Source organism: Notolepis coatsorum, assembly GCF_963971535.1.
Source record: "Notolepis coatsorum genome assembly, chromosome: 19".
NCBI classification, from domain to species: Eukaryota; Metazoa; Chordata; class Actinopteri; order Aulopiformes; family Paralepididae; genus Notolepis; species Notolepis coatsorum.
In genome coordinates this window covers 91365452-91391952 of record NC_140183.1, presented here as the reverse complement: position 1 = coordinate 91391952, position 26501 = coordinate 91365452, and the positions used below count along the sequence as shown (strand labels likewise).

General features: G+C 48.0%; 1 protein-coding gene across 1 annotated transcript in view; it reads left to right on the top strand.

The window, feature by feature from the left end:
- The window catches only part of mdc1 (mediator of DNA damage checkpoint 1), a 50520-nt gene extending 26060 nt beyond the window's left edge, over positions 1–24460 (top strand). Inside the window, exons 5-12 of the mRNA XM_084336775.1 lie at positions 165–1390; positions 1943–4170; positions 4414–5904; positions 7563–7715; positions 10968–11150; positions 18349–18474; positions 23189–23299; positions 23914–24460. Coding sequence (XP_084192901.1) covers positions 165–1390; positions 1943–4170; positions 4414–5904; positions 7563–7715; positions 10968–11150; positions 18349–18474; positions 23189–23299; positions 23914–24108 — 5713 coding nt within the window. The 3' untranslated portion in view covers positions 24109–24460. The remainder of the gene's footprint in view (positions 1–164; positions 1391–1942; positions 4171–4413; positions 5905–7562; positions 7716–10967; positions 11151–18348; positions 18475–23188; positions 23300–23913) is intronic.
- The last annotated feature ends 2041 nt before the right edge of the window (positions 24461–26501 follow it).

Below are 26501 nucleotides of genomic sequence, written 5' to 3'. Positions count from 1 at the left end.
TTACATTTTCTTTTTTAAACACACGGTTAGTCTATTCCACTGAATATCTGAATATCTATTCCACACATTGACAATAAAGTAGCTCTACTGTTGTATTCAATGCACTATTTATTTGCTTTACTTAAAAGTTCACAACTGTTCCTGTGTTTTTCCCACGTTCACAGTGAGGATGAGAGCCCCATCACACCCTCCTCCTCCACTAAAACTAGACCGGAGAGCCCCATCACACCCTCCTCCTCCTCCTCCACTAAAACTAGACCTGAGAAACATGTCAGCTTCAGCGAGGAGGAGACAGATGTGGGGCGACGGCAGCTGAAGAGAATAAGGGCACAGGTGATCGTGGATGACAGTGATGATGAAGAGCGGGAAGAAAGAGCAGCATGGAGAGGAGGAGGAGGACGAGGAGGAAGGGAGTCTGTGGAACTTGGAAAAGGAGAGGCGTCAGTGGAACAGGCAAACGATATCAGTCCGTCTGCAAGGGATGGATTGCCTGTGTCTACACCAGCAGTCGCCACGGATGCACTGCCTGCATTTAACATGGACAGTGACACTGAGGAGGAGGAGGAGGAGGAGGAGGAGGCAGTGACGGCAGTGACTTCTGCACTTCCAGTGACCTTGAATGCACCACCACCACCAGCAGCAGCAGCAGCGGCTGATGGTCCAACAGACCCCCAGTTCCACCTGGACAGTGACACAGATGTTGACGAGAGCGACGATGCCTCAGGCGCTAGCAAACCCACTGATTGTAGTCCAGCTGTTGTTCCAGCAGACCTGAACCTGCACAGTGACACCGACGAGGGGGAGGGGGAGGGGGAGGATGATGCTGCTGTGTCAGTTCAGAGTGTCAACACAGCTGAAGACTTCCACCTAGACAGCGACACAGATGTAGAGGAGGACGCTGATGACCGTAGATCAAAGGACACAAATTCTAATGTAGACAAAACACATTCTAGACTGGATCCCAACTCAAGCGGGGTGGAATCCACTTCTGCGCCTCAGAACTTGCAGTTGGATAGTGACACAGATGATGAAGGGATTCCTGTCGCACCTGAGGGCAGTAAACCCACCGGCGGCGCTACTGACACAGAGTTACCCACCTCTGCAGATTCAGGGGATCATTTGGAGATCTTATCTGATAGTGATACAGACCTGGAGCCGGACGGGCCCCTGCTCCCACCTGCTGCTGCCGTGGCAACCACTGCATCCCTGTCGGCCACAACTGTTACCACGGCAGCCGGCCCTCAGTCAGAATCCGATGCCGATACAGATGTGGAGGAGCCGCTGGCGCCCCCTGCTGGACTGGAGGAGGAGGCTGATCCAAGGAAGGCAGTTGAGGGTCCCAGCCCAGGTTTTCCTGGAGTCTTCCGCAGTCCTTCAGATCCGTTTAGACGTGAGTAGTGTGATGAGATAAAACTATTACAATCTAAGTGTTTAATACATTTCAGCAAGTAAAAGCCAGTGGTCATGTCTGAGTACTTTGCCATTTAAAATTTTAGTTGGTTATTGTTCTACACCAGTCTTAAAAATATAACTCTTGAACTATCACACATGGTGGTAATGTGTGTTTCTGTCCAGCACCTAGCATGTATTGTTTGAATGTTAATGCTTTTGTAGTTTGTTTTTATCGCTATACACCAGGGCCAGACACAGCCTGGGGAAAGGTTTCTGCATTTGTCCTTTGCCCTAAAATGGAATATTAGCAATGATGGCATTCCACGTTGAAACCATGGGCACAGCTAGTTCCAAGCATCCAGCTAGCTGTGTTCCATGGTTTCAACGGGGAATGCTAATAATCCATTTGAGGCAAATTGAAGGCGAATGTAGAAACTGTGTCAGCTGAAGAACAATAACCAACTAAGATTCTAAATATCAAAGTATCCCTTTTAACATCTCTTTTTATCAGTACACTGTGTATTCATGTCTTGTCTCCCCCCTCTCCCAGGCCTTCTGTCCCCTGTCCTGAGACCTTTAGTGTCCACCTCAGACAGCCTGGAGGATGATGACTTTGTCGTGGCTGAGACCCAGTCCTTTGTCCTGGACGTGGCTGAGACCCAGTCCTTTGTCCTTGACGGTCCAGCGGACGCCGCTCAAGCCTTCGTTATGGAGCTTTCTTCTGGGGACGACCAGGACGAGGGGTCCAGCAGAGCAGACTCCTTCCAGCTGAGGTCATCTGACAGCAGCCACGCTCAGGCCCGGGCTCTAGCCTTGGAAAGCACCCAAGCCTTTGTCACCTTCGTCGGGGATGGAGATCTGGAAGCTACCCAAGCATATGTAACCGCCCCTCTCGCCTCTCCCTCCTCCGTGGAGGAGGACTCTGAGGAGCTGGAAGCCACCGAGGCCTCTGGAGGGCAGGACGAGCCTGCCCGGCGGGCAGCGGCGTGTGAGAACAAGGGGCAGGTGGACTTTGCCTTAGAGGCCACACAGGCGTATCATGTCCCAGAGACCCAGAGCGATACAGAGGAGGAGGGGGGGGAAGAGACTCTAGACATGTCTGCTCGTATAGGAGCAGAGCAGGAGGAGACTCAGCCCTTTGACCTCCCCACCGGATACAACGTGGCCACAGCTGAAACCCTACCAATGTCTGCCATGGAGGAAGACGATGAAGAGGAGGAAGAACTGGTGGCAGCCAAACCTCCGCCACCTGTGCGGCGGGGCAGGCCCCCCAGAAGACAGGAGGGGCGAGGGGAGAGGGAGAGGGAGGTGCTGCTGACCGAGCCGTGTCTCGCCACAGCGGAAACCCAGCCCATGTTCGCTCCTGAGGATGAGGGTGACGGTGAAGAGGATAGAATAGCTGCCAAACCTCCATCTCCTAGAAGAAGCGGTAGATCACGGAGGGGAAACATAGAAGATGAAGAGACACAGCAGTTTGTGACCAGCGCTCACATCGCCACGGCAGAAACTCAGCCCATGTTCGCTCCTGAGGACGAGGGTGAGGAGGATAGAATAGCTGCCCAGCCTCCATCTCCACAGAGAGGAAACACAGAAGATGAAGAGACACAGCAGTTTGTGACCAGCGCTCACATCGCCACGGCAGAAACTCAGCCCATGGCGCCATGTGACGACGAGGACTCGATTCCTGCTCCGCGCAAAAGAAGAGCAAAGTCGGGAAGACTTGTAGAAGAAGACACGCAGCCTTTCACTAGTTCTGAGCTGTCCACGGCAGAAACCCAGCCCATGTTCGCTCCTGAGGACGAGGGTGAGGAGGATAGAATAGCTGCCCAGCCTCCATCTCCTAAAAGAAGGGGCAGATCACGGAGAGGAAACATAGAAGATGAAGAGACACCGCAGTTTGTGACCAGCGCTCACATCTCCACGGCTGAAACCCAGCCTATAGCCACTGCTGAAATAGATGAGGAGGAGGAGGAGCAGGAAGAGCAAGAAACTAAAACTAGCGCACAGAAAGCCAAAGGGCGCCCTCAGAGGGGGAAAGGGAGGGAGCCGGAAGCCGGGCCCAGCGGCATCAGCAGTAGAGCTAGAAGAGGGAGAGGGGTGAGAGGAGGAGGAGGAGGAGGAGAAAAGGGCGGGGAGGAGCCGTCAGAGCCTCCAAAGAGACAGACTAAAGGGAAAGGTAAAGCTGCTCCCAGAGGGAGGAGAGGGAAGGGCAGGCCTGAGGAAGAGGAGGAAGAGGAGCAGGTTGAGCCGCTTCAGAGGGGCAGAGGGGGCAAGTCCTTAAAACAGCGGAGAGAAGAGCTGGAAGACAGACTTGAGAGGGAGATATTTGAGAAGGAAAAGAGGGAGAGAGAGGAAAGAGAAAGACTTGAGAGAGAACAAAGGGAACAGGAGGACAAAGAGATGATCGAGAAAGAGAGGAGGGAGGAACAGGAACGACTGGAGAGGGAAATGAGGGAGAAGGAAGAAAGAGAGGAGAAAGCGAGATTCGAGAGAGAGGAGAAGGAGAGAGAGGAGAAAGAGAGAGCAGAGAGAGAGGAAGAGATGATAGAGAGAGAGGAGAGAGTAGAGAGAGAGGAGAAGGAGAGAGCAGAGAGAGAGGAGAAGGAGAGGATAGAGAGAGAGGAGAAGGAGAGGATAGAGATAGAGGAGAAGGAGAGAGCAGAGAGAGAGGAGAAGGAGAGGATAGAGAGAGAGGAGAAGGAGAGAGCAGAGAGAGAGGAGAAGGAGAGGATAGAGAGAGAGGAGAAGGAAAGGATAGTGAGAGAGGAGAAGGAGAGGATAGAGAGAGAGGAGAAGGAGATGATAGAGAGAGAGGAGAAGCAGAGAGTAGAGATAGAGGAGAAGGAGAGGGTAGAGAGAGAGGAGAAGGAGAGGTTAGAGAGAGAGGAGAGGGTAGAGAGAGAGGAGAAGGAGAGGGTAGAGAGAGAGGAGAAGGAGAGGATGGAGAGAGAGGAGAAGGAGAGGGTAGAGAGAGAGGAGAAGGAGAGAGTAGAGAGAGAGGAGAAGGAGAGGATGGAGAGAGAGGAGAAGGAGAGGGTAGAGAGAGAGGAGAAGGAGAGAGTAGAGAGAGAGAAGCAGAGAGTAGAGATAGAGGAGAATGAGAGGGTAGAGAGAGAGGAGAAGGAGAGGATAGAGGGAGAGGAGAAGCAGAGAGTAGAGAGCGAAAGAAAGGAACGAGAAGAAAAAGAACGATTGGAAAGGATGAGGAAGGAAAAGGAGGAAAGAGAGATAATGGAGAGAGAGGAAAGGGAACGACTGGGGAGGGAGAATGAAGAAAGAGAGGAGAAAGAAAGACTGGAGAGGGAAAGAAAGGAACAAGAGGAAAAAGAACGATTGGAACAGGCGAGGGGGAAAAAAGAAGAACGAGAGAGATTGGAGAGAGAGAAAAGGGAAGAGGAAGAAAGAGAAGAGAAAGGGAGAATGGAGAGAGAAGAGGGGGAAAGGCGAGAGAGAGAAGAAGAGAGACTGAAAAAGGAGGCTGTAGACAAACAAGTGAAAGAGCGGGAAAAGCGGGACCAGGCAAAGAGCAAAGCAGCGACCTCCACAAGGGGTCGCAGAGCCACGACCATCGCCCCTCTGTCTTCAGCAGAACCAGACCTGAACATCTTATCCACCGAAGACGTCCCAGCCAGGAGAACCAGGTCTCGCTCCAACTCCTCTAACTCGCTCAGCTCGGAGAGGTCTTCTGCCAGCGTTAACACCCAGGGGAGCAGGGGGAGAAGCAGAGGTTCGACGAGGGCCAGTCAGCCGGCTGCAGAAGATGCCACTAGAACCAGCAGTAGGCGGAGGACAATGGCTGGAGAGCCCCACACAGAAACGGAAGACACGGGACAGGACGTTGTCTCTAGCAACTCGGAGGTCTCCAGCAGTGGCGCCTCTCAGAGCAGAGGGAGAGGAGGAAGAGGAGGAAGAGGGAGGAAGATGGGACCAGAGCCTGTGACGGACTCCATCCCTTCTCACAGTAGTCAGAGCGATAATCTCTCTTCAACTCCGAAAGCTACAGCCAGAGGCAGGAGGAGCAGGAGAGAGGATGAGTCTACCACTGATGCCTCCCAAGCAGATGGGGAAGATAAAGCAGGCTGTCATGAGCCTGTTACCACCACAAGGGGGCGAGGGAGACCCAGAGCTAAGGACACGGTGGCACATGAAGAAGTACCTACAAGTCAGGTTGAAGAAAGGCCCAATGAAGAACTTCCACCCAAAGGTGGCGTCAAAGGCAGGGGTAGACGCCAAAAGGCAATACAGATTGAAACTTTTGAGTCTGCTGTGGGGGATGAGGAAGATGAGGCTAAAGAGAATGGAAGAGGAAAGGGAAGGAAGATGAAACAAGAGGTGTTCGCTACAGGTGTGGTGAAAGAAGAAGAGGGCGAGAGAACGGAGGCGGGGGGGACTGTTGAGAGGAGAGCCAGAGGGAGGCCCTCCCTGAAGAAGAAGAAAGAAGAGGAGGAACAAGATGCTGCGACTACTGCCTCCAATTCTGTGGACCAGGATGCAAGTGTTAAGGCATCAGAGGTAAGAACGATAACAATATCTGAAATGCACGTGAAAATGTAGGCCTGTATTCCGGTAATTGATTCAGTACATAAGCGGTGTGTAGGAGGAAAGGAACTTATCTCTCTTTGCATATGGAAGCTTTTACCTCCTCAACCCAAAGACCTTGGTGCTCTACTGACCCTGAGTCAGCCTTTCTGACTATCGTAATGTACCTCACTTAACGTAACGTCACAGACTCTCCCAGCTCTCTCTCTCTCTCTCTCTCTCTCTCTCTCTCTCTCTCTCTCTCTCTCTCTCTCTCTCTCTCTCTCTCTCTCTCTCTCTCTCTCTCTCTCTCTCTCAGCAACATGAGCAGCTCAATCGGCCCTCTGTGTATCACCACTACGACACTAATGAATTAAGTGGTGTAGTGGTTGCTGGGTTAGTTCCTACTCCTTGGGTGAAGTTGGCTCATGGTATGACATGGCACGGACGGTCATAGTCAAATAAATAGTAATAGGACTTGATCCTTTCTTGATCCTCCAATCACAACGTCCCTCATGCAAACAAAGTTGATCAGCAACAATTGTGATCGGAGGATCAAGAAAAGAGGGGCGGGGTTTGAGACGGGTCTATGGACTAACAAGGTCTTGGTCGACTAAGACTACATCGACAGATGAATCGATTTAAGCACAGGGGGAAGCCCTAATGGACGCTGTGTTGACTCCCAAGTTGCAACAACAAGGTATTGCATAATAATAACCAAAGTCAGGTTTATATTGATAATTAAGTGAGATGTCTTGTTTATCGTCCCATAGAATTCCCAAAATTATTTCTGGACGGTTCAGTGTCGGCATCTCTTGTACCTCTTGTATCCTGTATAACTGGTTACTCTCTCTCCACAGCTCTTGTATCTCTTGTATCCTGTATAACTGGTTACTCTCTCTCCACAGCTCTTGTATCTCTTGTATCCTGTATAACTGGTTACTCTCTCTCCACAGCTCTTGTATCTCTTGTATCCTGTATAACTGGTTACTCTCTCTCCACAGCTCTTGTATCTCTTGTATCCTGTATAACTGGTTACTCTCTCTCCACAGCTCTTGTATCTCTTGTATCCTGTATAACTGGTTACTCTCTCTCCACAGCTCTTGTATCTCTTGTATCCTGTATAACTGGTTACTCTCTCTCCACAGCTCTTGTATCTCTTGTATCCTGTATAACTGGTTACTCTCTCTCCACAGCTCTTGTATCTCTTGTATCCTGTATAACTGGTTACTCTCTCTCCACAGCTCTTGTATCTCTTGTATCCTGTATAACTGGTTACTCTCTCTCCACAGCTCTTGTATCTCTTGTATCCTGTATAACTGGTTACTCTCTCTCCACATCTCTTGTATCTCTTGTATCCTGTATAACTGGTTACTCTCTCTCCACATCTCTTGTATCTCTTGTATCCTGTATAACTGGTTACTCTCTCTCCACATCTCTTGTATCTCTTGTATCCTGTATAACTGGTTACTCTCTCTCCACATCTCTTGTATCTCTTGTATCCTGTATAACTGGTTACTCTCTCTCCACAGCTCTTGTATCTCTTGTATCCTGTATAACTGGTTACTCTCTCTCCACAGCTCTCATCACTTTCTTCCTGTCTCCCTTCATCCTTGGTCTATTTTTACCCGTCACCCTCTTGTCTGTTCTAGGTGCCCCAGACACCCACGGGGACTTCATCCCGGAAACGAGCTGCTCCAGTTGGTGACTCCTCCTCTCCCATGGCTAAGACTCTTTGCTCCTCCTCTGCCTCCCCTGGGACCATGAACCGTTCCAGAGCAGCCAGCCACAGAGAGGGAGAAAGGGTATGTGTGTGCGTTTTTACATGCAAGAGAAAAAGAACATGCAAGTGTGGTGGATAATAAACCCACACGGTCGGATATGGTATCGTAATTTCCCTTTAAAATGCACTGGCTTCCCATTGCAGCACAAATTCGCTTCCAAGTTTCTTGACCTGGCATTCCTACCGGCGGTCAATGGTCTCTAACTACACACCCTCAAGATCCCTACGCTCTGCATCTTCTGGCCGCCTCAGACACACTCATATTCTGGCTCCTGGGGGGGGGGGGGGGGGGGGGGGGGGGGGTCATTGAAACGAAGCAGGCTATAGGGAGGTGTAGTGGTTACATCATTGTTGTTTCCCACGCGGTCCACCTCACTTGAAATTGCAATGTATTTCCAATGGACACATTTCTAAATCGTCTCGTTTAAAACAAATAAAGCATGCACATTGGCACGGTGTACCTTTCTGTGTGTATTCATCCACAATCTATAGCTCAACATGAAACAATTCACAATTAATCGTAAAAGTAGCTAAATAACAATGTTTACATTTTCGTTCAGTGAGGAACTACACGTCACGTTGGCGCTGCTGACTGACGTCACCACAGCGTAGACTCGGCTTTAGTCGCAGACCTAGGATCAGATTTACCTTACATTCCATAACCTTAACAATTTGTACAATGGGAAAATAACTGACCCTGAATCTGTGGCTAGTATCTGTTTCACCCAACCAACACTGATGATCATAACCATCTATCTCTAAAGCCAACCACCATTTTTAAAAGCCACAACCACGTTACCATATTTGTATTTATAATTTAAATCGTATAACGTTAATTCGCTGCATATTAAATCACTGTAAATACTAATGTAAATCATTGTTTCGTTGTACATATTGTGTATATAGTTTATAAAATTGTTTTTTACGTAACATTAGTAGCCAGCTAGCTAGCTTGCTAGCCGGCATGGTGCAGTGCTTTGTCCCAGAGTGTAACGACAGGTGTTCTACTGGTAAGTGTAGTTCTTTTTTTAAGGACAAATTAAACAACCTTATAATAACAAATTTGATTTCAACCAAAAATGCTTAAACAATAATGTTAATGATAGAAGGGAAAAAATGTTGTGCAAAAATGGAAAGCTTGCCAATGTTCATGAGAATTTTCCCAACGATAAATCTCTATATGGGCGGGAAACTAAAGTGACGTCAGACTACACCTCCCTGTTCTCTGTCCTCGCTCCACGCTGGTGAAACTAAAGTGACGTCAGACTACACCTCCCTGTTCTCTGTCCTCGCTCCACGCTGGTGAAACTAAAGTGACGTCAGACTACACCTCCCTGTTCTCTGTCCTCGCTCCACGGTGGTGAAACTAAAGTGACGTCAGACTACACCTCCCTGTTCTCTGTCCTCGCTCCACGCTGGTGAAACTAAAGTGACGTCAGACTACACCTCCCTGTTCTCTGTCCTCGCTCCACGCTGGTGAAACTAAAGTGACGTCAGACTACACCTCCCTGTTCTCTGTCCTCGCTCCACGCTGGTGGAACTAAAGTGACGTCAGACTACACCTCCCTGTTCTCTGTCCTCGCTCCACGCTGGTGAAACTAAAGTGACGTCAGACTACACCTCCCTGTTCTCTGTCCTCGCTCCACGCTGGTGAAACTAAAGTGACGTCAGACTACACCTCCCTGTTCTCTGTCCTCGCTCCACGCTGGTGAAACTAAAGTGACGTCAGACTACACCTCCCTGTTCTCTGTCCTCGCTCCACGCTGGTGAAACTAAAGTGACGTCAGACTACACCTCCCTGTTCTCTGTCCTCGCTCCACGCTGGTGAAACTAAAGTGACGTCAGACTACACCTCCCTGTTCTCTGTCCTCGCTCCACGCTGGTGAAACTAAAGTGACGTCAGACTACACCTCCCTGTTCTCCGTCCTCGCTCCACGCTGGTGAAACTAAAGTGACGTCAGACTACACCTCCCTGTTCTCTGTCCTCGCTCCACGCTGGTGAAACTAAAGTGACGTCAGACTACACCTCCCTGTTCTCTGTCCTCGCTCCACGCTGGTGAAACTAAAGTGACGTCAGACTACACCTCCCTGTTCTCTGTCCTCGCTCCACGCTGGTGAAACTAAAGTGACGTCAGACTACACCTCCCTGTTCTCCGTCCTCGCTCCACGCTGGTGGAACCACAGTCAGGGCAGCTGAAACCTGCTACAATTTTCTACCGTCGAGTAAAAACACCTTTTCAATCAATAATCAATCAAAAGAAATATGTACAGTCTTTCACTATTATGTAATATGCTACTATGTCTATACTACTATCTACGTTGTACTATACTATTATACCTATACTACTACCTACTATGTTAATATGTCTACACTACTACAGCATGCACTCAGAGTGTAGCCTGACCCTTAGCTGCCAGAGCTGTACCCCTCCTGGTGTACCCCTCCTGGTGTACCCCTCCTGGTGTACCCCTCCTGGTGTACCCCTCCTGGTGTACCCCTCCTGGTGTACCCCTCCTGGTGTACCCCTCCTGGTGTACCCCTCCTGGTGTACCCCTCCTCGTGTACCCCTCCTGGTGTACCCCTCCTGGTGTACCCCTCCTGGTGTACCCCTCCTCGTGTACCCCTCCTGGTGTACCCCTCCTCGTGTACCCCTCCTGGTGTACCCCTCCTGGTGTACCCCTCCTGGTGTAGCCCTCCTGGTGTACCCCTCCTGGTGTACCCCTCCTCGTGTACCCCTCCTGGTGTACCCCTCCTGGTGTACCCCTCCTGGTGTACCCCTCCTGGTGTACCCCTCCTGGTGTACCCCTCCTGGTGTACCCCTCCTGGTGTACCCCTCCTGGTGTACCCCTCCTGGTGTACCCCTCCTGCGGACTTGTTTGTAAGTCACTTTGGATAAAAGCATCAGCTAAATTACTAAATGTAAAATCCGATACCAAGCGACAACTGTAACATGTCAGAAATCAAAGCACAGTGACTCAATGTTTTTTTTATATATACAATAGACAACAGCTTTTGTCTAACAACCCCAAACTAAGTTATGCAATCAGATCTGTACTCTGTATCGGCTGAAACTGGAAGTTAAAGACTCTGGATTGATATTGTCGGTGGAAAAGTTGTATTGATGGCGTCTCTCTCTGTCTCCCTCTCCCCCACTCTCTCTCCGTCTCCCTCTCCCCCACTCCCTCTCTCTCTTTCTCGCTCTCTCTCTCTCCCCCTCCCTCTACCTCTACCCCTCTCTCCCTCTCTCTCCCCCTCCCCCTCCCTCCCTCTCAGGTGTTGTTCACGGGGCTGGTGGACGAGGAAGGGGAGAAGGTGTTGTGTCGTCTCGGAGGCAGCATGGCAAAAGGCGTGGTGGACATGACCTGCCTGGTGACCGATAAGGTGCGCAGGACGGTCAAGTTCCTGTGTGCTGTGGCCCGGGGGGTCCCCATTGTCACCACCTGCTGGCTGGAGAAGGTCAGTTGCTATGGCAACAGAACGAAACCGGTCATAGGCCCTTCCTGTTCCTTTTCTCTGGCATGTACATTCGCATCAGGTTTGGGATCAATTCCCTTTCAGTTCATAATTTCACCAGAAATGGCTGTTTACTTGCTGATGATGGACAACAAGACATGACCCCTATCTCCTTGAATGGGGAGTCATTCGTATCTTAACACTTTGACTGCCGGAAAACGCTTAAAAGCGTCATTGCCGGCCATGCTCAAGTTGCCGGAGGACGCTTTACAGCGTCCTTATATCAATATTTCAAAAATCTGCGATCGGATTCATATTTCCCCTCCGCTGGCCTGAGATCCACCAGGAGGACCCACTGAGCTCTCTGGCGGTTCAGGAGCGCCATCTGGTGGCCGATCGGCGCAATCGCTTAACAGGAAGTGCTATGGAGGTTGTGCTGATCGGCCGTATTACTTCCGGGCACTCGCTATAGGTTCCGGGACTCGATCTCGACACACTACATAGCGATCGATTGCCAATAACTCGATAAACAACATGATTTGGACGTATATACCATTATACAAGCTGGAAATGGACCGGGTAAATCTACATCCCATAATGATACAATTTCTACTCTACGATGATCGCCCAACGGCGCGCGGAGACTGGGGTGAGTTTTAGCGTGTAAAATTACCGTCTTCGATACTAACTGCTATGATCAACATTTGACCCACATTAGATGATTGGTATAACGCTGCCCACGGAATTATAAACGCCCCCTAGCCCATCCGGTCAACATCAGATGACGTGTAGTAACTTCTAGAAGTACGTCTAGTTGGAATTTTTTATATCGCGCTGATTGCCATAAAACTGTATTGCATCATCAATATAATGCATTTGGGGCTATAGATCACGTTCTGGAGAAAGCTGCAGAAAGAGATGAAAACATACTTATACATTAGACCATACTTTACTATGAATATGTGAATGAAAAAGTTTAACGTTGCTACACAATGAACAATACATATAGGACTTTGAATGGGCCCTAATAATGGCAATGTAGCAATAGAATTTAAAAAGTTATAGCCATGCAAAGAAGGGGTACTTCTCCATAGACAAATAGAGCCGGCAACCTATGGTATATCATGAATTTAACCCATGGCAACCAAAGTGTTAAGGATATCCTTTTTCTTTCATATTTGAAGTTACTGGTAGATTACTGACTTTTTATTTGGCCAAAAAGGACAATTCTGTGATAGAAAAATACCCTTTTCTACTTAGACCGGCTTCTATGCATGTGTCATCCATTGATTTCTGCTACAGTCCTGAGTTACCATGGCAACCACTCACTGCACAATTCCCAGCCATTTAGCAGAGACCATTATTAATTTCAAACGTCATGTGCATCTGCATCTCAAAATGCAGTAAATTATAATTGTACTCAACCTAAAATGATTTTTTACGGAATATGTTTGTTTTGTAGCAAGTAGTTTCGTTGTTGGCTGCCATCTTCACTGTGACACATTTCCTCATTCAAAACCACCACAGTGACCCATCTTCCTCATTATATAGAATTATGTATCTTTGGTATAACCTTTTCACGGCAAAGGTTTTGCAATATTTTAATTTGAAAGAAATCCCCCTCCTGAGAGAAGCCTCCATCTGCAGAGCGGCGCTCTCAGGTCCGGCGCTCTGGGGACTGCTCAGCAGCGCCACCCACCCAATGGCTGAATTGGAGTATTGCACTGTGTGGGCACAGCTGTGAGATCCGCGCGAGGCCAGATATTTTGAATGAATGCGTTTACCGGTATTTAAACTTTAATTAACAGATTGCAGAATGGGTACAGTACGGCTCAATACACACAATTGTTAAGGGGATGCAGACCAGAGAAAGACTTTTGTCTTGTTTACATCAGGGTCCCCCATTTTCAATTCATAATGACATTTATGACATACTCAATATACAGATATAAAAATCTAATCTAATCATCTAATCTAAACTAATCATGACATTTATGACATACATATATGCAGTACTGTTACATTTGTGACATACAAGATATGCAAATATGTTTGTTTTTTTATCTGTTTATTACTTGTTTTTTATTATTATTTATTTTCAATTTATGTTCGAAATAAATAAACTCATTCATTCAAGATATTGTGTGAGCAAAAGTATAGTTACTGGCTGTACAATACTGCTGTAGGCCTATAATACTGCTGTTCCTATCCAGTATACACATATTTACATTAAACATAATATTCACCATTCCTTAATTACCATCATACGTACCCACCACATCACATAGACTGTAGTGTATAGCATATAACAAAAGTATACCGTTACCTTATTGTTGTGAAGGGCCAGATTAAACCGAATATATATATTTATTTATATATATATATTTAATTGTATTTGTATATTCTCTAATATTCCCTGATATCCCTTGTATATTCCTTGTACAATATGCATTGAATATCCATTCTAGCCTACTGAACATCCCATAATAGTCTCCATTCTACTATTGGTCGAGACCTTGGTGCCAGGCTGCCATACCCCTCAGACCCAGTTCAAACGTACCGCTCCACATGTACGAACAAGTCCTAGTTCCGCGTAGGAATCTGGCTACCGCACCACTAATGGGACTATTTGTTCATAGTGCGTATATATACTGCGCTACTAAAGTAGGACTTTCTTTTCAGTCCAGTTTCTTACCCTCCAATAGAGTCACAGACGTAAAGCCTCCCCGCGACGCCACGTGTGGGAGTAAGGCCAAGTTCGCCTACCATCGGTATTGAGACATCGTGTATATTAATATTTGAATAGTCATATTTGGCACTATATCGTCGAGTTGGACGTAGTCTATTAAGCTAATAATAGTCTGTTAATATATAGTGCTTCGTGCGGTGAGAATACTACCGTAGTCAGTACCCCATCGTTTCGGGCAGAGAACTGGCTGCTTACCCAGGGTGGTTGACCCATGTGAAGCTGCACCCGAGGAGCCCCAGAGCCGACGAGCGAGTGGACCTGTATACCGGATTATTCTACCGACGACAGCCCGCCTTCCCAGGCACGGATTATGCTTTGTATACTTTGATTATTCCATGGATAAAGACCCCCGACACTGCCGTGTGTTGGAACCCCCCCCCCTGGAGAGGACGCAAGGTGAGGAGACGCTCTGCAAGACGAGGTCGCTTCACGTCTCTCCCCCGTGGACCGGAGAGAGCCGGCCCACAAAGAGTCCACCTGCTTTCATCTGTGGTCCAAGGATCGCCGGCGCATTGAACGGCACTACAGTGGGTTCACCTGGGATACCCTTGGCCGGACGAGGCAGCCGGATTCTACCCCCCCCCCCCTCCTACTCCTGTCGGCTTACAAGCGACCGGATTAACCCCCTCTAGTGTATCTAGTATATAATCATTAAAGTATCATTGCTGTTATTCCTTAACTATTCCAGGTCGTATATTTACCACCTGCGCCTTCAGAGATTGGACATTCTCTATTGATATACCGACGAATACTCTTTGCCATAAAAGTGCATACTATTTCAATTCATAAATGTAATTAAGTGATTAAGTGCTTGTTCTACACACCATCGCTGTGTAGAAATAAAGACCTGTTTCGACTTCGTACATTTGTGTTGGATCCGTTTCATCTACGTGAGAGTGTTTATGATAATATATTTATGCCGTGTACTGGGTGGCCGAATATTAAGTACAAAGGTAGTGGTAGTAAGTATCATATCTAGTAATACAGTCAGGGAATTGTACCCCTCAGTTACACTTATATTTATGTAAATAAGTAAGGCAATTGAAATATAACAGAACTTGCGGCATTATATTGTTAATTTTGTTGTCAAAATCTGCAGTACAGCTCAATACACACAATTGTTAAGGGGATGCAGACCAGAGAAAGACTTCCGTCTTGTTTATATCAGGGTCCCCCATTTTCAATTCATCATAAATGTACAGTTCCCTCCCCCTTGTATATATTTACTGTTAGGATCTCTGTTTAACAGTACTGTATATTTGCATATCTTGTATGTCACAAATGTAACAGTACTGCATATATGTATGTCATAAATGTCATGATTAGTTTAGATTAGATGATTAGATTAGATTTTTATATCTGTATATTGAGTATGTCATAAATGTCATTATGAATTGAAAATGGGGGACCCTGATGTAAACAAGACGAAAGTCTTTCTCAGTCTTTCAACTAAGTCGATCAAAAGTCCCATTATCCAGATTCAATTAACCCGATGTTTGAATCCGGGATTTCCCTGTTCCTCGAACGCTGATTCAGTCTCGTTAATTTCGAACCAGACTTGAGACTCAGGATAATTGCACGCGGCCGCCTCACCTGAAAAGACAGCAGGTGTTGATCACAGAAATCCTGATTTTCTAACGCCATTGATTGATTGATTGATTTAAAACTTTATTAACAGATTGCAGAATGGGTACAATACAGTACGGCTCAATAGCCTCGCCGACAAGTTAAATGCATAATCTATAGGCAAATTTTAAGTCCCTCATTACCCCAATCAATCAGATTATATTTATTTAAATGTGCTGCTGGCAGTATAGGAATGAATAATCAAATGAGATCTTGCTAGCGAAAATAATTAGTTCAACTCTTTCAGAATAAGGATAAAAACAAGCCCAAATAGTATATCTAATTGATACGAATTATATTATGAGGATATCTGTACTGTATGTGCTTAGATATTATGTACTATATAAATACATGGTTCCCAAAGAGAGGCTTGGAGGGAGGCTACAGTTTCACTAATCAGGTTTTAATCTGTTTCGGACATAATCCATACATGCATTGAATTGATTACCCTTTGGTTTATACCAGTGACACCTCATGTTCATCATCAGATAACAGTGCTTGAAAAGATAAATGCATTTTCTCAAATTCATTCATCAAAAACGTCAAAGGCTCATTCAATTTATCAAGTCACGTCACGTCATCAAATCCATCAAACAGCGCATCTCCTCATACATTTTAATCCCAGTTACAATATCACAATAACGTGTGACACTGTCACAGTGACAGTGATACAATTAAACACTAGGGATGCACTGATATGAAAATTTGCCACCGATACTGATACCGATTGTTCAACTAACACAATCGGCCGATACCGATACTGATACCGATATTTGTGGCAATTTTTTTTTTTATATTATTTTTTTTTTTTTAATATATATATATTTTTTTTTTAATATATATATATATTTTTTATGAAACTACTGTATATTTGTGTTACAAATTGTGCTCACCGATATGAACATAGGCCTCTTTACTTACTTAAAAAAAGGAAACATCAAGAAATAGCACTATCTCTCTCCCAGTATGGTCTGCCGGGCTGCAGCTAGATACTAGTTCTCCCAGTATGGTCTACCGGGCTGCAGCTGGATACTATTGTCTCAACCAGAGCTCTCAACCAATGAAATTTTGATTGACAGTCGATTCTGCCAATTACGTCACACACCGCTTGCACCCGCCTCTGCTGTTACCACCAATCGGCAAGCGCGTATACATTTTTTACTTCCGCTTTTGTCCACCATTGATTTTGACGGGTGCTCTACAACAACAACAACAACGTTACATCCCCGCGGCCGACGTTTAGCTTTTAGCTCCGCAGGATGACTAAACGAGGCATAATGTTTTTACTGCAACGAATGTTATAATAAAACAAAGCCTTTCTATACATGTGTCTGATTGAAAACTTTATTAACAGATTGCAGAATGGGTACAACTCAGTACGGGCTCTGAGCAACGGAAGGAACTGAGCTATGAATTGAGTGCTATGCTTGCTACGTGCTATGTTCGGGTAAATAATATGCTGATGTTATTGAACGTGTAACACTAACTATATAACGTTAATGCCACAAAACAAATGCATTTGTTAATCATAAGTAGTAACTTTGATGCAGTAGCTTGTGTGTGTGTGGGCCGGGGGCGGCGTTGTGCAGGTCGCGATGCGACTGAACATTTTTTTGCCATTTGACGCGACACAAATTGACGGATATTTATCGGCTACTGCCATCGGCACACTCGAGCTTATCGGCCGATAGGCCGATTGCAGTTAACAAGGCACTTATCGGCCGATACCGATACCCGACCGATACATCGGTGCACCCCTATTAAACACTCCACAGATTCAGATTCCTCATAATTCATATCCACAATCCGTGCATAGACGCTTCATATGCTTGAATGAAACACAATCCGGGCGCTCCGTTAAGCAAATACACAGCGAAGAATATTAAACTAATCAGAGCCAAACGCCCGATAGGTTTCATTCATTAAAAATATCCCAGCTGGATTCACATTTGCAATGATCCGTTTAGTCCGTTATTAAAATAACTGTGTGTCGCGATCGCGAGCGTCGTATCCGTATAACTATGACGTGCATTATTTAGGACAAAGTTAATTTAGTATCAGCATTTTAGGTCTATTATTTTACATTTCAAAAGCCCCCTCTAGGAAAACGAAGCACAAAAACATAATTCAGAATGGTATAATGGGATCTACACTGTGATAATTATTTCAGGAAGCGAGCTGGCATTTCTTTGCGAGGGTGTGGCCATGGTTCATCCAGCTAACTGAACTAAACCCTGCTCCGGAGCAGGTTCAAACTTTTCGATCTGTTACCATAGCGACTTAGAAAATCCGACGTCGGGGAACGGAAATGTCTGGCTTAAGTCAAGCTATGCTGAAAATGATCCGGCTAACTCAGTTAGCCAGGTACGGGGAATAGGGCCCTGGTCTGCATCCCCTTAACAATTGTGTGTATTGAGCTGTACTGTACTGTATCCATTCTGCAATCTGTCAATTAAAGTTTAAATAAACGCATTCATTCAAGATATCTGGCCTCGCGCGGATCTCACAGCTGTGCCCGCACAGTGCAATACTCCAATTCAGCCATTGGGTGGGTGGCGCTGCTGAGCGGTCCCCAGACCGCCGGACCTGAGAGCTCTGCGGCTCTGCAGTTGGATACTATTGCCTCCTGAGTTAATTTAATTTAAATAGTCTACAGATCCCCAAGTGCATTGATACACACACATTGAAATATACACACCTACGAACTCTGTTCTAACCCCTAGCCCCTTCTCCACGTCTCTCTCTCTCCCTCTGATGCAGTGTGGTAAGAACTCTGTTCTAACCCCTAGCCCCTTATCCACTTCTCTCTCTCTCCCTCTGATGCAGTGTGGGAAGGCGGGGAGCTTCATGTCTCCTAATGCTTTCATCGTGAAGGACGCGGAACAGGAGAAGAAGTTTCATTTCCGCCTGCAGGATTCTCTGCGGACTGCCAGTAACCAGCCTCTTCTGCAGGTTATACACTCTCTCGCTCTCTTAATACGACCCTTTATAATATCTCTCTCTCGTCTCTCTCTCATAGCAATATTAAAAAAGGCAATACACTGACTGACTCACCCACACCTAGGTTATTTGTGGTCAGCAATGAGTCATGTAGGAACTCCAGTAATCCATCAGAATCATCCTCAGCCAGGGCGGTCGGGTGGCGTAGCGGAGATTGCGCTCGTCACCAATGCAAGAGGCTGCGGTCTCGACTCCCGGAGTCAGCATTGCCCTGCGGCTTGGGCCGGTCGTCATACTAAGTCGTTTGGCTGAGTTAGGGGGAGGGAAGTCGTGGGTGGTAATCTGGCGTTGTGGACAGCGACGCCTACAGGTCAGGTCTGGGCGCCTGCTCAGCGAAAGGCAGGAAGTGGTGAAGGCAGCGTGACCTCCCACGCGTTACGCTTCACCAATGAGAGTCCTCGCTGCCAGGTGAAAAGAGTGTCACTGGCTGTCTCCACATGTGTCGGAGGAAGCATGTGGTGGACTTCAGGGTTCCCTTGTACCGACCAGTAGGAGGAACATGCGCACAACAACCAGGTAGGGGAGGGGGGATTGGCATAACGACTAAATTGGGATGGGGAGGAAAATAGGAAAAATCAGGCGGAGAAAAAGAGGATAAAAAAAATCATCCTCAGCCTGAAATACAGCTGACTTACTTGCTTAGGTCAATGCTAAAATAGATTAACCCTACTTTTTACTGTCCTTCTGCTTAATTTTTATTAAATTCTTTTGCCATTTCTTTGCCTTTTCTCCCATCCGCCAATTGAGTCCTTATGCCAATTCCCCCCTGGTCATTGTGCTGCTGCCCTACTCTTGATCTGGGGTGTAGATACCACATGTCTCCTCTGTCGGTCTGGGGAGGGTGTAGACTACCATGTGTCTCCTCTGTCGGTCTGGGGAGGGTGTAGACTACCATGTGTCTCCTCTGTCGGTCTGGGGAGGGTGTAGACTACCATGTGTCTCCTCTGTCGGTCTGGGGAGGGTGTAGACTACCATGTGTCTCCTCTGTCGGTCTGGGGAGGGTGTAGACTACCATGTGTCTCCTCTGTCGGTCTGGGGAGGGTGTAGATACCACATGTCTCCTCTGTCGGTCTGGGGAGGGTGTAGACTACCATGTGTCTCCTCTGTCGGTCTGGGGAGGGTGTAGACTACCATGTGTCTCCTCTGTTGGTCTGTGGAGGGTGTAGACTACCATGTGTCTCCTCTGTCGGTCTGGGGAGGGTGTAGACTACCATGTGTCTCCTCTGTCGGTCTGGGGAGGGTGTAGACTAACCACATGTCTCCTCTGTCGGTCTGGGGAGGGTGTAGACTACCATGTGTCTCCTCTGTTGGTCTGGGGAGGGTGTAGACTACCATGTGTTTCCTCTGTCGGTCTGGGGAGGGTGTAGACTACCATGTGTCTCCTCTGTTTGGTCTGGGGAGGGTGTAGACTACCATGTGTTTCCTCTGTCGGTCTGTGGAGGGTGTAGACTACCATGTGTCTCCTCTGTCGGTCTGGGGAGGGTGTAGACTACCATGTGTCTCCTCTGTCGGTCTGGGGAGGGTGTAGACTACCATGTGTATCCTCTGTCGGTCTGGGGAGGGTGTAGACTACCATGTGTCTCCTCTGTCGGTCTGGGGAGGGTGTAGACTACCATGTGTCTCCTCTGTCGGTCTGGGGAGGGTGTAGACTACCATGTGTCTCCTGTCGGTCTGGGGAGGGTGTAGACTACCATGTGTCTCCTCTGTCGGTCTGGGGAGGGTGTAGACTACCATGTGTCTCCTCTGTCGGTCTGGGGAGGGTGTAGACTACCATGTGTCTCCTCTGTCGGTCTGGGGAGGGTGTAGACTACCATGTGTCTCCTCTGTCGGTCTGGGGAGGGTGTAGACTACCATGTGTCTCCTCTGTCGGTCTGGGGAGGGTGTAGACTACCATGTGTCTCCTCTGTTGGTCTGGGGAGGGTGTAGACTACCATGTGTCTCCTCTGTCGGTCTGGGGAGGGTGTAGACTACCATGTGTCTCCTCTGTCGGTCTGGGGAGGGTGTAGACTACCATGTGTCTCCTCTGTCGGTCTGGGGAGGGTGTAGACTACCATGTGTCTCCTCTGTCGGTCTGGGGAGGGTGTAGACTACCATGTGTCTCCTCTGTCGATCTAGGGAGGGTCTAGACCAGCGGTTCTCAAACTACGGGTCGTGACCCAAAGTGGGGTCGTGGGTAGGTGACAGTGCATTGGCAACGAAAAAAAACTGGGATGGAGTTTTCCACCCGACAGCTGTGTGTATTTGCCACGTGTCGCCCCTTCATCGACGGAGGCCGACACACCGTGTTCCAACACACATCTCACTACATCCTGCACACGTATAATCGCGGGAGGGGGCCGGGGGTCTGGTCTTTTGTGTGTAACCTGGACTCGCAATGGATAGGTTTGTTGTCAGAAGCGTTGCTGGTTGGCCGCGATGAAATTAGTCTGCCTCTGCGCATAACCAGCTCACACTGAAGTGAGGTGGCTGTCTCGAGGAGTATTCGCCTTTGTTAACTCGGAGAAGAAACGCGGATTTTCTTTGCAGACAAAAACAACACATTGGCAGAGAAATATGCTGATAATGAGCTGGAAACTCCGTTAGTGGCACTCCAGGATAATCAGCAGAGATTTGGGGGTATTTACTCAGCTTGATGGCTTTTTGTAGGAACAGAATGCAGGAGGCGCTCAATGATCTTTCGTGTGACGAGCTACTGAAAGTCAAGTTCACTGGACAGGCCCTCGCAAAGTTCTGGATATCAGTCCGGAACGAGTACCCAGTGTTGTGTAATGCTGCGCTGATAAAGCTTGTCCCCTTTGCATCAACATACCTCTGTGAGGGCGGATTTTCAGAGTAGAAGCGGATCTCTGCCAAAGCACACGTGAGTGCATTTTCTTTTCACGTTCTGGCAACATATTTTGGCTAAATATGCCTCGTTTTATAAATGTGTATACAGAAACAATTCCATTACTTTTGTTGATAATATTCATTCATTTTATTGATAACATAGTGCTGTAATTTCATTTTCTAAACAACGTGTGCTTTTATTTTGATATTCCTTATTTCCACGTTGAAATTACGTGATACATTAAGTGTGGGGTCGCCAAAAAAAATCCTAAATAGAATGGGGTCGCGGTATAAAAACGTTTGAGAACCCCTGGTCTAGACCAGTGGTTCCCAAAGTCGGGGTCGCGACCCAAAGGTGGGCCGCGAGCAGCCACGGGGGGGCCGCGAGATGATTTAAAAAAAAAAAAGGTAAATTTTTTTTTTTTCTTTTTGTCAGGCCACTGAACTTAGAAGCAGGCCAGGACAGTGTTTCTAGTTGTATTCTAAAATTCTATTCTATTGTATTCTAAAATGTGACTATATGGTTTTATATTAACTTAATAAATAAATAAAAACGAAAAATCTACTTATTTCAACGAACATTTCAAACTAAATAACAGATTATGCACATAAAACGCTGAAAACAACCGAAGCAACAATAGTATTTTAATGAGGCTATTATTATTATCATTATTATTTTGCAACAAGTTAGCCCTCTCATAAATAGCACATATAAATGAATAACTAACTTGAACTAACTTAATAGGATTGAAGTGATATACGATGTGCATTGGGCCGCAGCTCTCTGACACCTTATTTTCTGGGTCCCGGCCTGAAAAATGTGGGAACCCCTGGTCTAGACTACCACATGTCACCTCTGTCGGTCTGGGGAGAGTCTAGACTACCACGACGTGTCTCCTCCGCCTCTTTTCACCAGAAGTTTTCCTGGGAGAGCGTAATGCGTGAGGTTCATGCTATCTCTCCCAGATCCCCTCCCTGCTGAACAAGCGCCCCGACCTACCAGTAGGAGTCACTATTACAGTCACCAGGACTCATACCCCACCGGCTTCCCACCCGTGAGCACTGCCAATTGTGTTCGTAGGTACGACTGACCAAGCCGGAGGTACCACTGCCGGGAACCTAGCGTAGCGTACCTGCGGTGGTAGGCGAGTGCTTAGACCTCTACACTACCCAGCCGTCCCCCAGCCAAGCTTTTTATTAAAAAAAAAATTGTATTAATGACTATCCCCCTTATTGACGAAACGAGAGCAGAGAGAAAATAGTTTGACCATCATTGTACTGAGGTTTAGACGGACAGTGCTGGCTGTAATGGCAGTGGTTGTGTTTTTATGGACACCTCCATTAGGAGGCAGGCAATTTTTCATGGTTCCATTATAGTCTCTGACAAACCTACACTGTCTCATAATGGTGGTGAAGGGATAGCTGTGGAATTCAGACAGTGCATAATGTTGAGTATTTATTTATGTGGATTTAACCGACAATAGGGTTCACACACTGTGGGAGAATGGTGTTACAATCACAATTGATCTATCTCAAGCCCTGCCCTCTTTTCTTGATCCTCTAATCAATCACTACTCGTTGCTTCAAATAAAGTTAGAAGAATGTGTCAGAGGGAAGCAACAGTCGTGATTGGAGGATCAAGAAAGAAGGGCGGGGCTTGGTAGGTAAATGATCTGATACAATGATCTTTGTATATTGTCGGTGGAAAAGTGTTATTGATGGTCTCTCTCTCTCTCTCTCTCTCTCTCTATCTCTCTCTCTCTCTCTCTCTCTCTCGCTCTCTCTCTCTCTCTCTCTCTCTCTCTCTCTCTCTCTCTCTCTCGCTCTCTCTCTCTCTCAGGGATATGAGATACATGTTACAAAATCGGTGAAGCCAGAGCCGGTGCAAATGAAAGACATCATTACTTGCAGCGGGGCTCGTTTTCTTCCCAAGATGCCCTCTGTTCACAAGGTACCGACTGAGCAGAAAAGCTGCGTTCTCCCCATCAGATCATTAGGATTTTTGTATTGTAATTTGTAAGTAATTTGGATGAAATGTAAACAGCTTTTGGAGACAACAGTCAACATTCCATTGGTTGACTTTTTGCTATTTTAAGCACTTTTAGTCATTGTAACGTTACAACATGTTGGCTATAGCTATGGTTGGCTAAGCTACAAAGTTGCTTTAGGTTTAGCCAACATGGTCTCATGTTTTACTCCCCAGTGTTTTTGTTTATGTTTCGTCTGCCACAGCAAGCTTGGAACACATGAGCTACAATGTATAAAGTATATAAGTGATTGTAGCAGAATGTTAAAAGACCACTAATTGACCTATCTCAAGGACCGCCCTCTTTTCTTGATCCTCCTTTGTAATTGGAGGATCAGGAAAAGAGGGCGGGAGATGAAACACTGATCGGTGTCTCCAGCTGGTTCCTCTTCACGTTTCATCAAATTAAATGTTTTCATAAACTGTCAGCTCTTGTTTATATCTAATCTCTCTTTCCTCCTTCTTTTTCCTCCTCCTCCTCCTCCTCCTCCTCCTCCTCCTCCTCCTCCTCCTCCTCCTCCTCCTCCTCCTCCTCTCAGACCCAGACGGTGGTGATTTCTTGTGAAGAGGATTGGTCCCTGTGTGGCTCGGCCGTGTGCGCCTCTCTACCAGTCGTCACTGCCGAGTTCATTCTAACGGGAATCCTACAACAGAAAATTGATTTAAAGACTCACACTCTGCCAGCCCCTGCCTCTACCACCCAGTCTGTAGGGGGCAGAGGGCGCAGGAGGTAGTGTTTAGAGGCCTCTACCACCCAGTCTGTAGGGGGCAGAGGCCGGAGGAGGTAGTGTTTAGAGGCCTCTACCACCCAGTCTGTAGGGGGCAGAGGGGGCAGGAGGAGGTAGTGTTTAGAGGCCTCTACCACCCAGTCTGTAGGGGGCAGAGGCCGGAGGAGGTAGTGTTTAGCCAGCCCCTGCCTCTACCACTCAGTCTGTAGGGGGCAGAGGGCGGAGGAGGTAGTGTTTAGCCAGCCCCTGCCTCTACCACTCAGTCTGTAGGGGGCAGAGGGCGGAGGAGGTAGTGTTTAGCCAGCCCCTGCCTCTACCACTCAGTCTGTAGGAGGCAGAGGGCGGAGGAGGTAGTGTTTAGAGGCCTCTACCACCCAGTCTGTAGGGGGCAGAGGGCGGAGGGGGTAGTGTTCACTACTGTATTGTTCTGTCAATACTTGGATCCACAATGTCTTGAGGACAGAAAGATACTCAAACGTGTTGTGGAGGTTATAGTACATTTTCTTTCTTTTTTTTATATTTTTTTTTTGGCGTTTTATAGCTTTATTTCTACTGGGCAGTCCAGTAGAGAGAGACAGAGGAGGAATGGGAGACAGAGCGGGGGGAAGACATTCGGCAAATAACGACGGGTTCGGGAGTCGAACCCGGGTCGGCCGTGTCGCGGCTGAGCGTGCTATGTGGTTCGCCACTGGGGGGCGCCCCTTTATAGTACATTTCTAAACACATAAGTAACGACCAGTATACACAGTAGACTCTCTCTCAGTCCCTCAAATACACCTCAGCCTGCCCTCTCTCTCTCCACCCCCTGGTCCACCTCAGCCTGCCCTCTCTCTCTCCACCCCCTGGTCCACCTCAGCCTGCCCTCTCTCTCCACCCCCTGGTCCACCTCAGCCTGCCCTCTCTCTCTCCACCCCCTGGTCCACCTCAGCCTGCCCTCTCTCTCTCCACCCCCTGGTCCACCTCAGCCTGCCCTCTCTCTCCACCCCCTGGTCCACCTCAGCCTGCCCTCTCTCTCCACCCCCTGGTCCACCTCAGCCTGCCCTCTCTCTCCACCCCCTGGTCCACCTCAGCCTGCCCTCTCTCTCCACCCCCTGGTCCACCTCAGCCTGCCCTCTCTCTCTCCACCCCCTGGTCCACCTCAGCCTGCCCTCTCTCTCTCCACCCCCTGGTCCACCTCAGCCTGCCCTCTCTCTCTCCACCCCCTGGTCCACCTCAGCCTGCCCTCTCTCTCTCCACCCCCTGGTCCACCTCAGCCTGCCCCCTCTCTCTCCACCCCCTGGTCCACCTCAGCCTGCCCCCTCTCTCCACCCCCTGGTCCACCTCAGCCTGCCCTCTCTCCACCCCCTGGTCCACCTCAGCCTGCCCTCTCTCTCTCCACCCCCCCTGGTCCACCTCAGCCTGCCCTCTCTCTCTCCACCCCCTGGTCCACCTCAGCCTGCCCTCTCTCTCCACCCCCTGGTCCACCTCAGCCTGCCCTCTCTCTCCACCCCCTGGTCCACCTCAGCCTGCCCTCTCTCTCTCCACCCCCTGGTCCACCTCAGCCTGCCCTCTCTCTCCACCCCCTGGTCCACCTCAGCCTGCCCTCTCTCTCTCCCCCCCCCTGGTCCACCTCAGCCTGCCCTCTCTCTCTCCACCCCCTGGTCCACCTCAGCCTGCCCTCTCTGCACCCCCCCTGGTCCACCTCAGCCTGCCCTCTCTCTCTCCACCCCCCCTGGTCCACCTCAGCCTGCCCTCTCTCTCTGCACCCCCCCTGGTCCACCTCAGCCTGCCCTCTCTCTCTCCACCCCCTGGTCCACCTCAGCCTGCCCTCTCTCTCTCCACCCCCTGGTCCACCTCAGCCTGCCCTCTCTCTCTCCACCCCCTGGTCCACCTCAGCCTGCCCTCTCTCTCTCCACCCCCTGGTCCACCTCAGCCTGCCCTCTCTCTCTGCACCCCCCCTGGTCCACCTCAGCCTGCCCTCTTTGAGCTCTTCTCCAGCGCAGCTCTGAGGCTCTGGAACTCATGAGTTCTAGAATAGTGCTAAGTAACATTTTTTATTATTATTATTATTCTTAGACTCCAATATACCCTTACTCTGTTGGTTTTCATTGCCTTCCTTTGCTGTTATTGTTGCCACTGTTGAGTAAGAAAGTACTGTTATCTTGGTTTATATGAATTCAACTATTTAAGTATGTAATTTATACCTTGATGTACCAAGGCAGTGTGGCCTTCTTTGTCAAGAGATAAATAACACCTAATTCACAGGAAATGAAGGGATGGAAATACAATTTTACCTCCTCTCTACCTCAGAGGATACACTGCCTTTATGCCCTGTGTTGGATGATTGTATTAATGATGCTTATACAGCTATATCTGAATGTGAACAAAGATTTAGAAAGATTCAGGATTGTGAGGCCGGA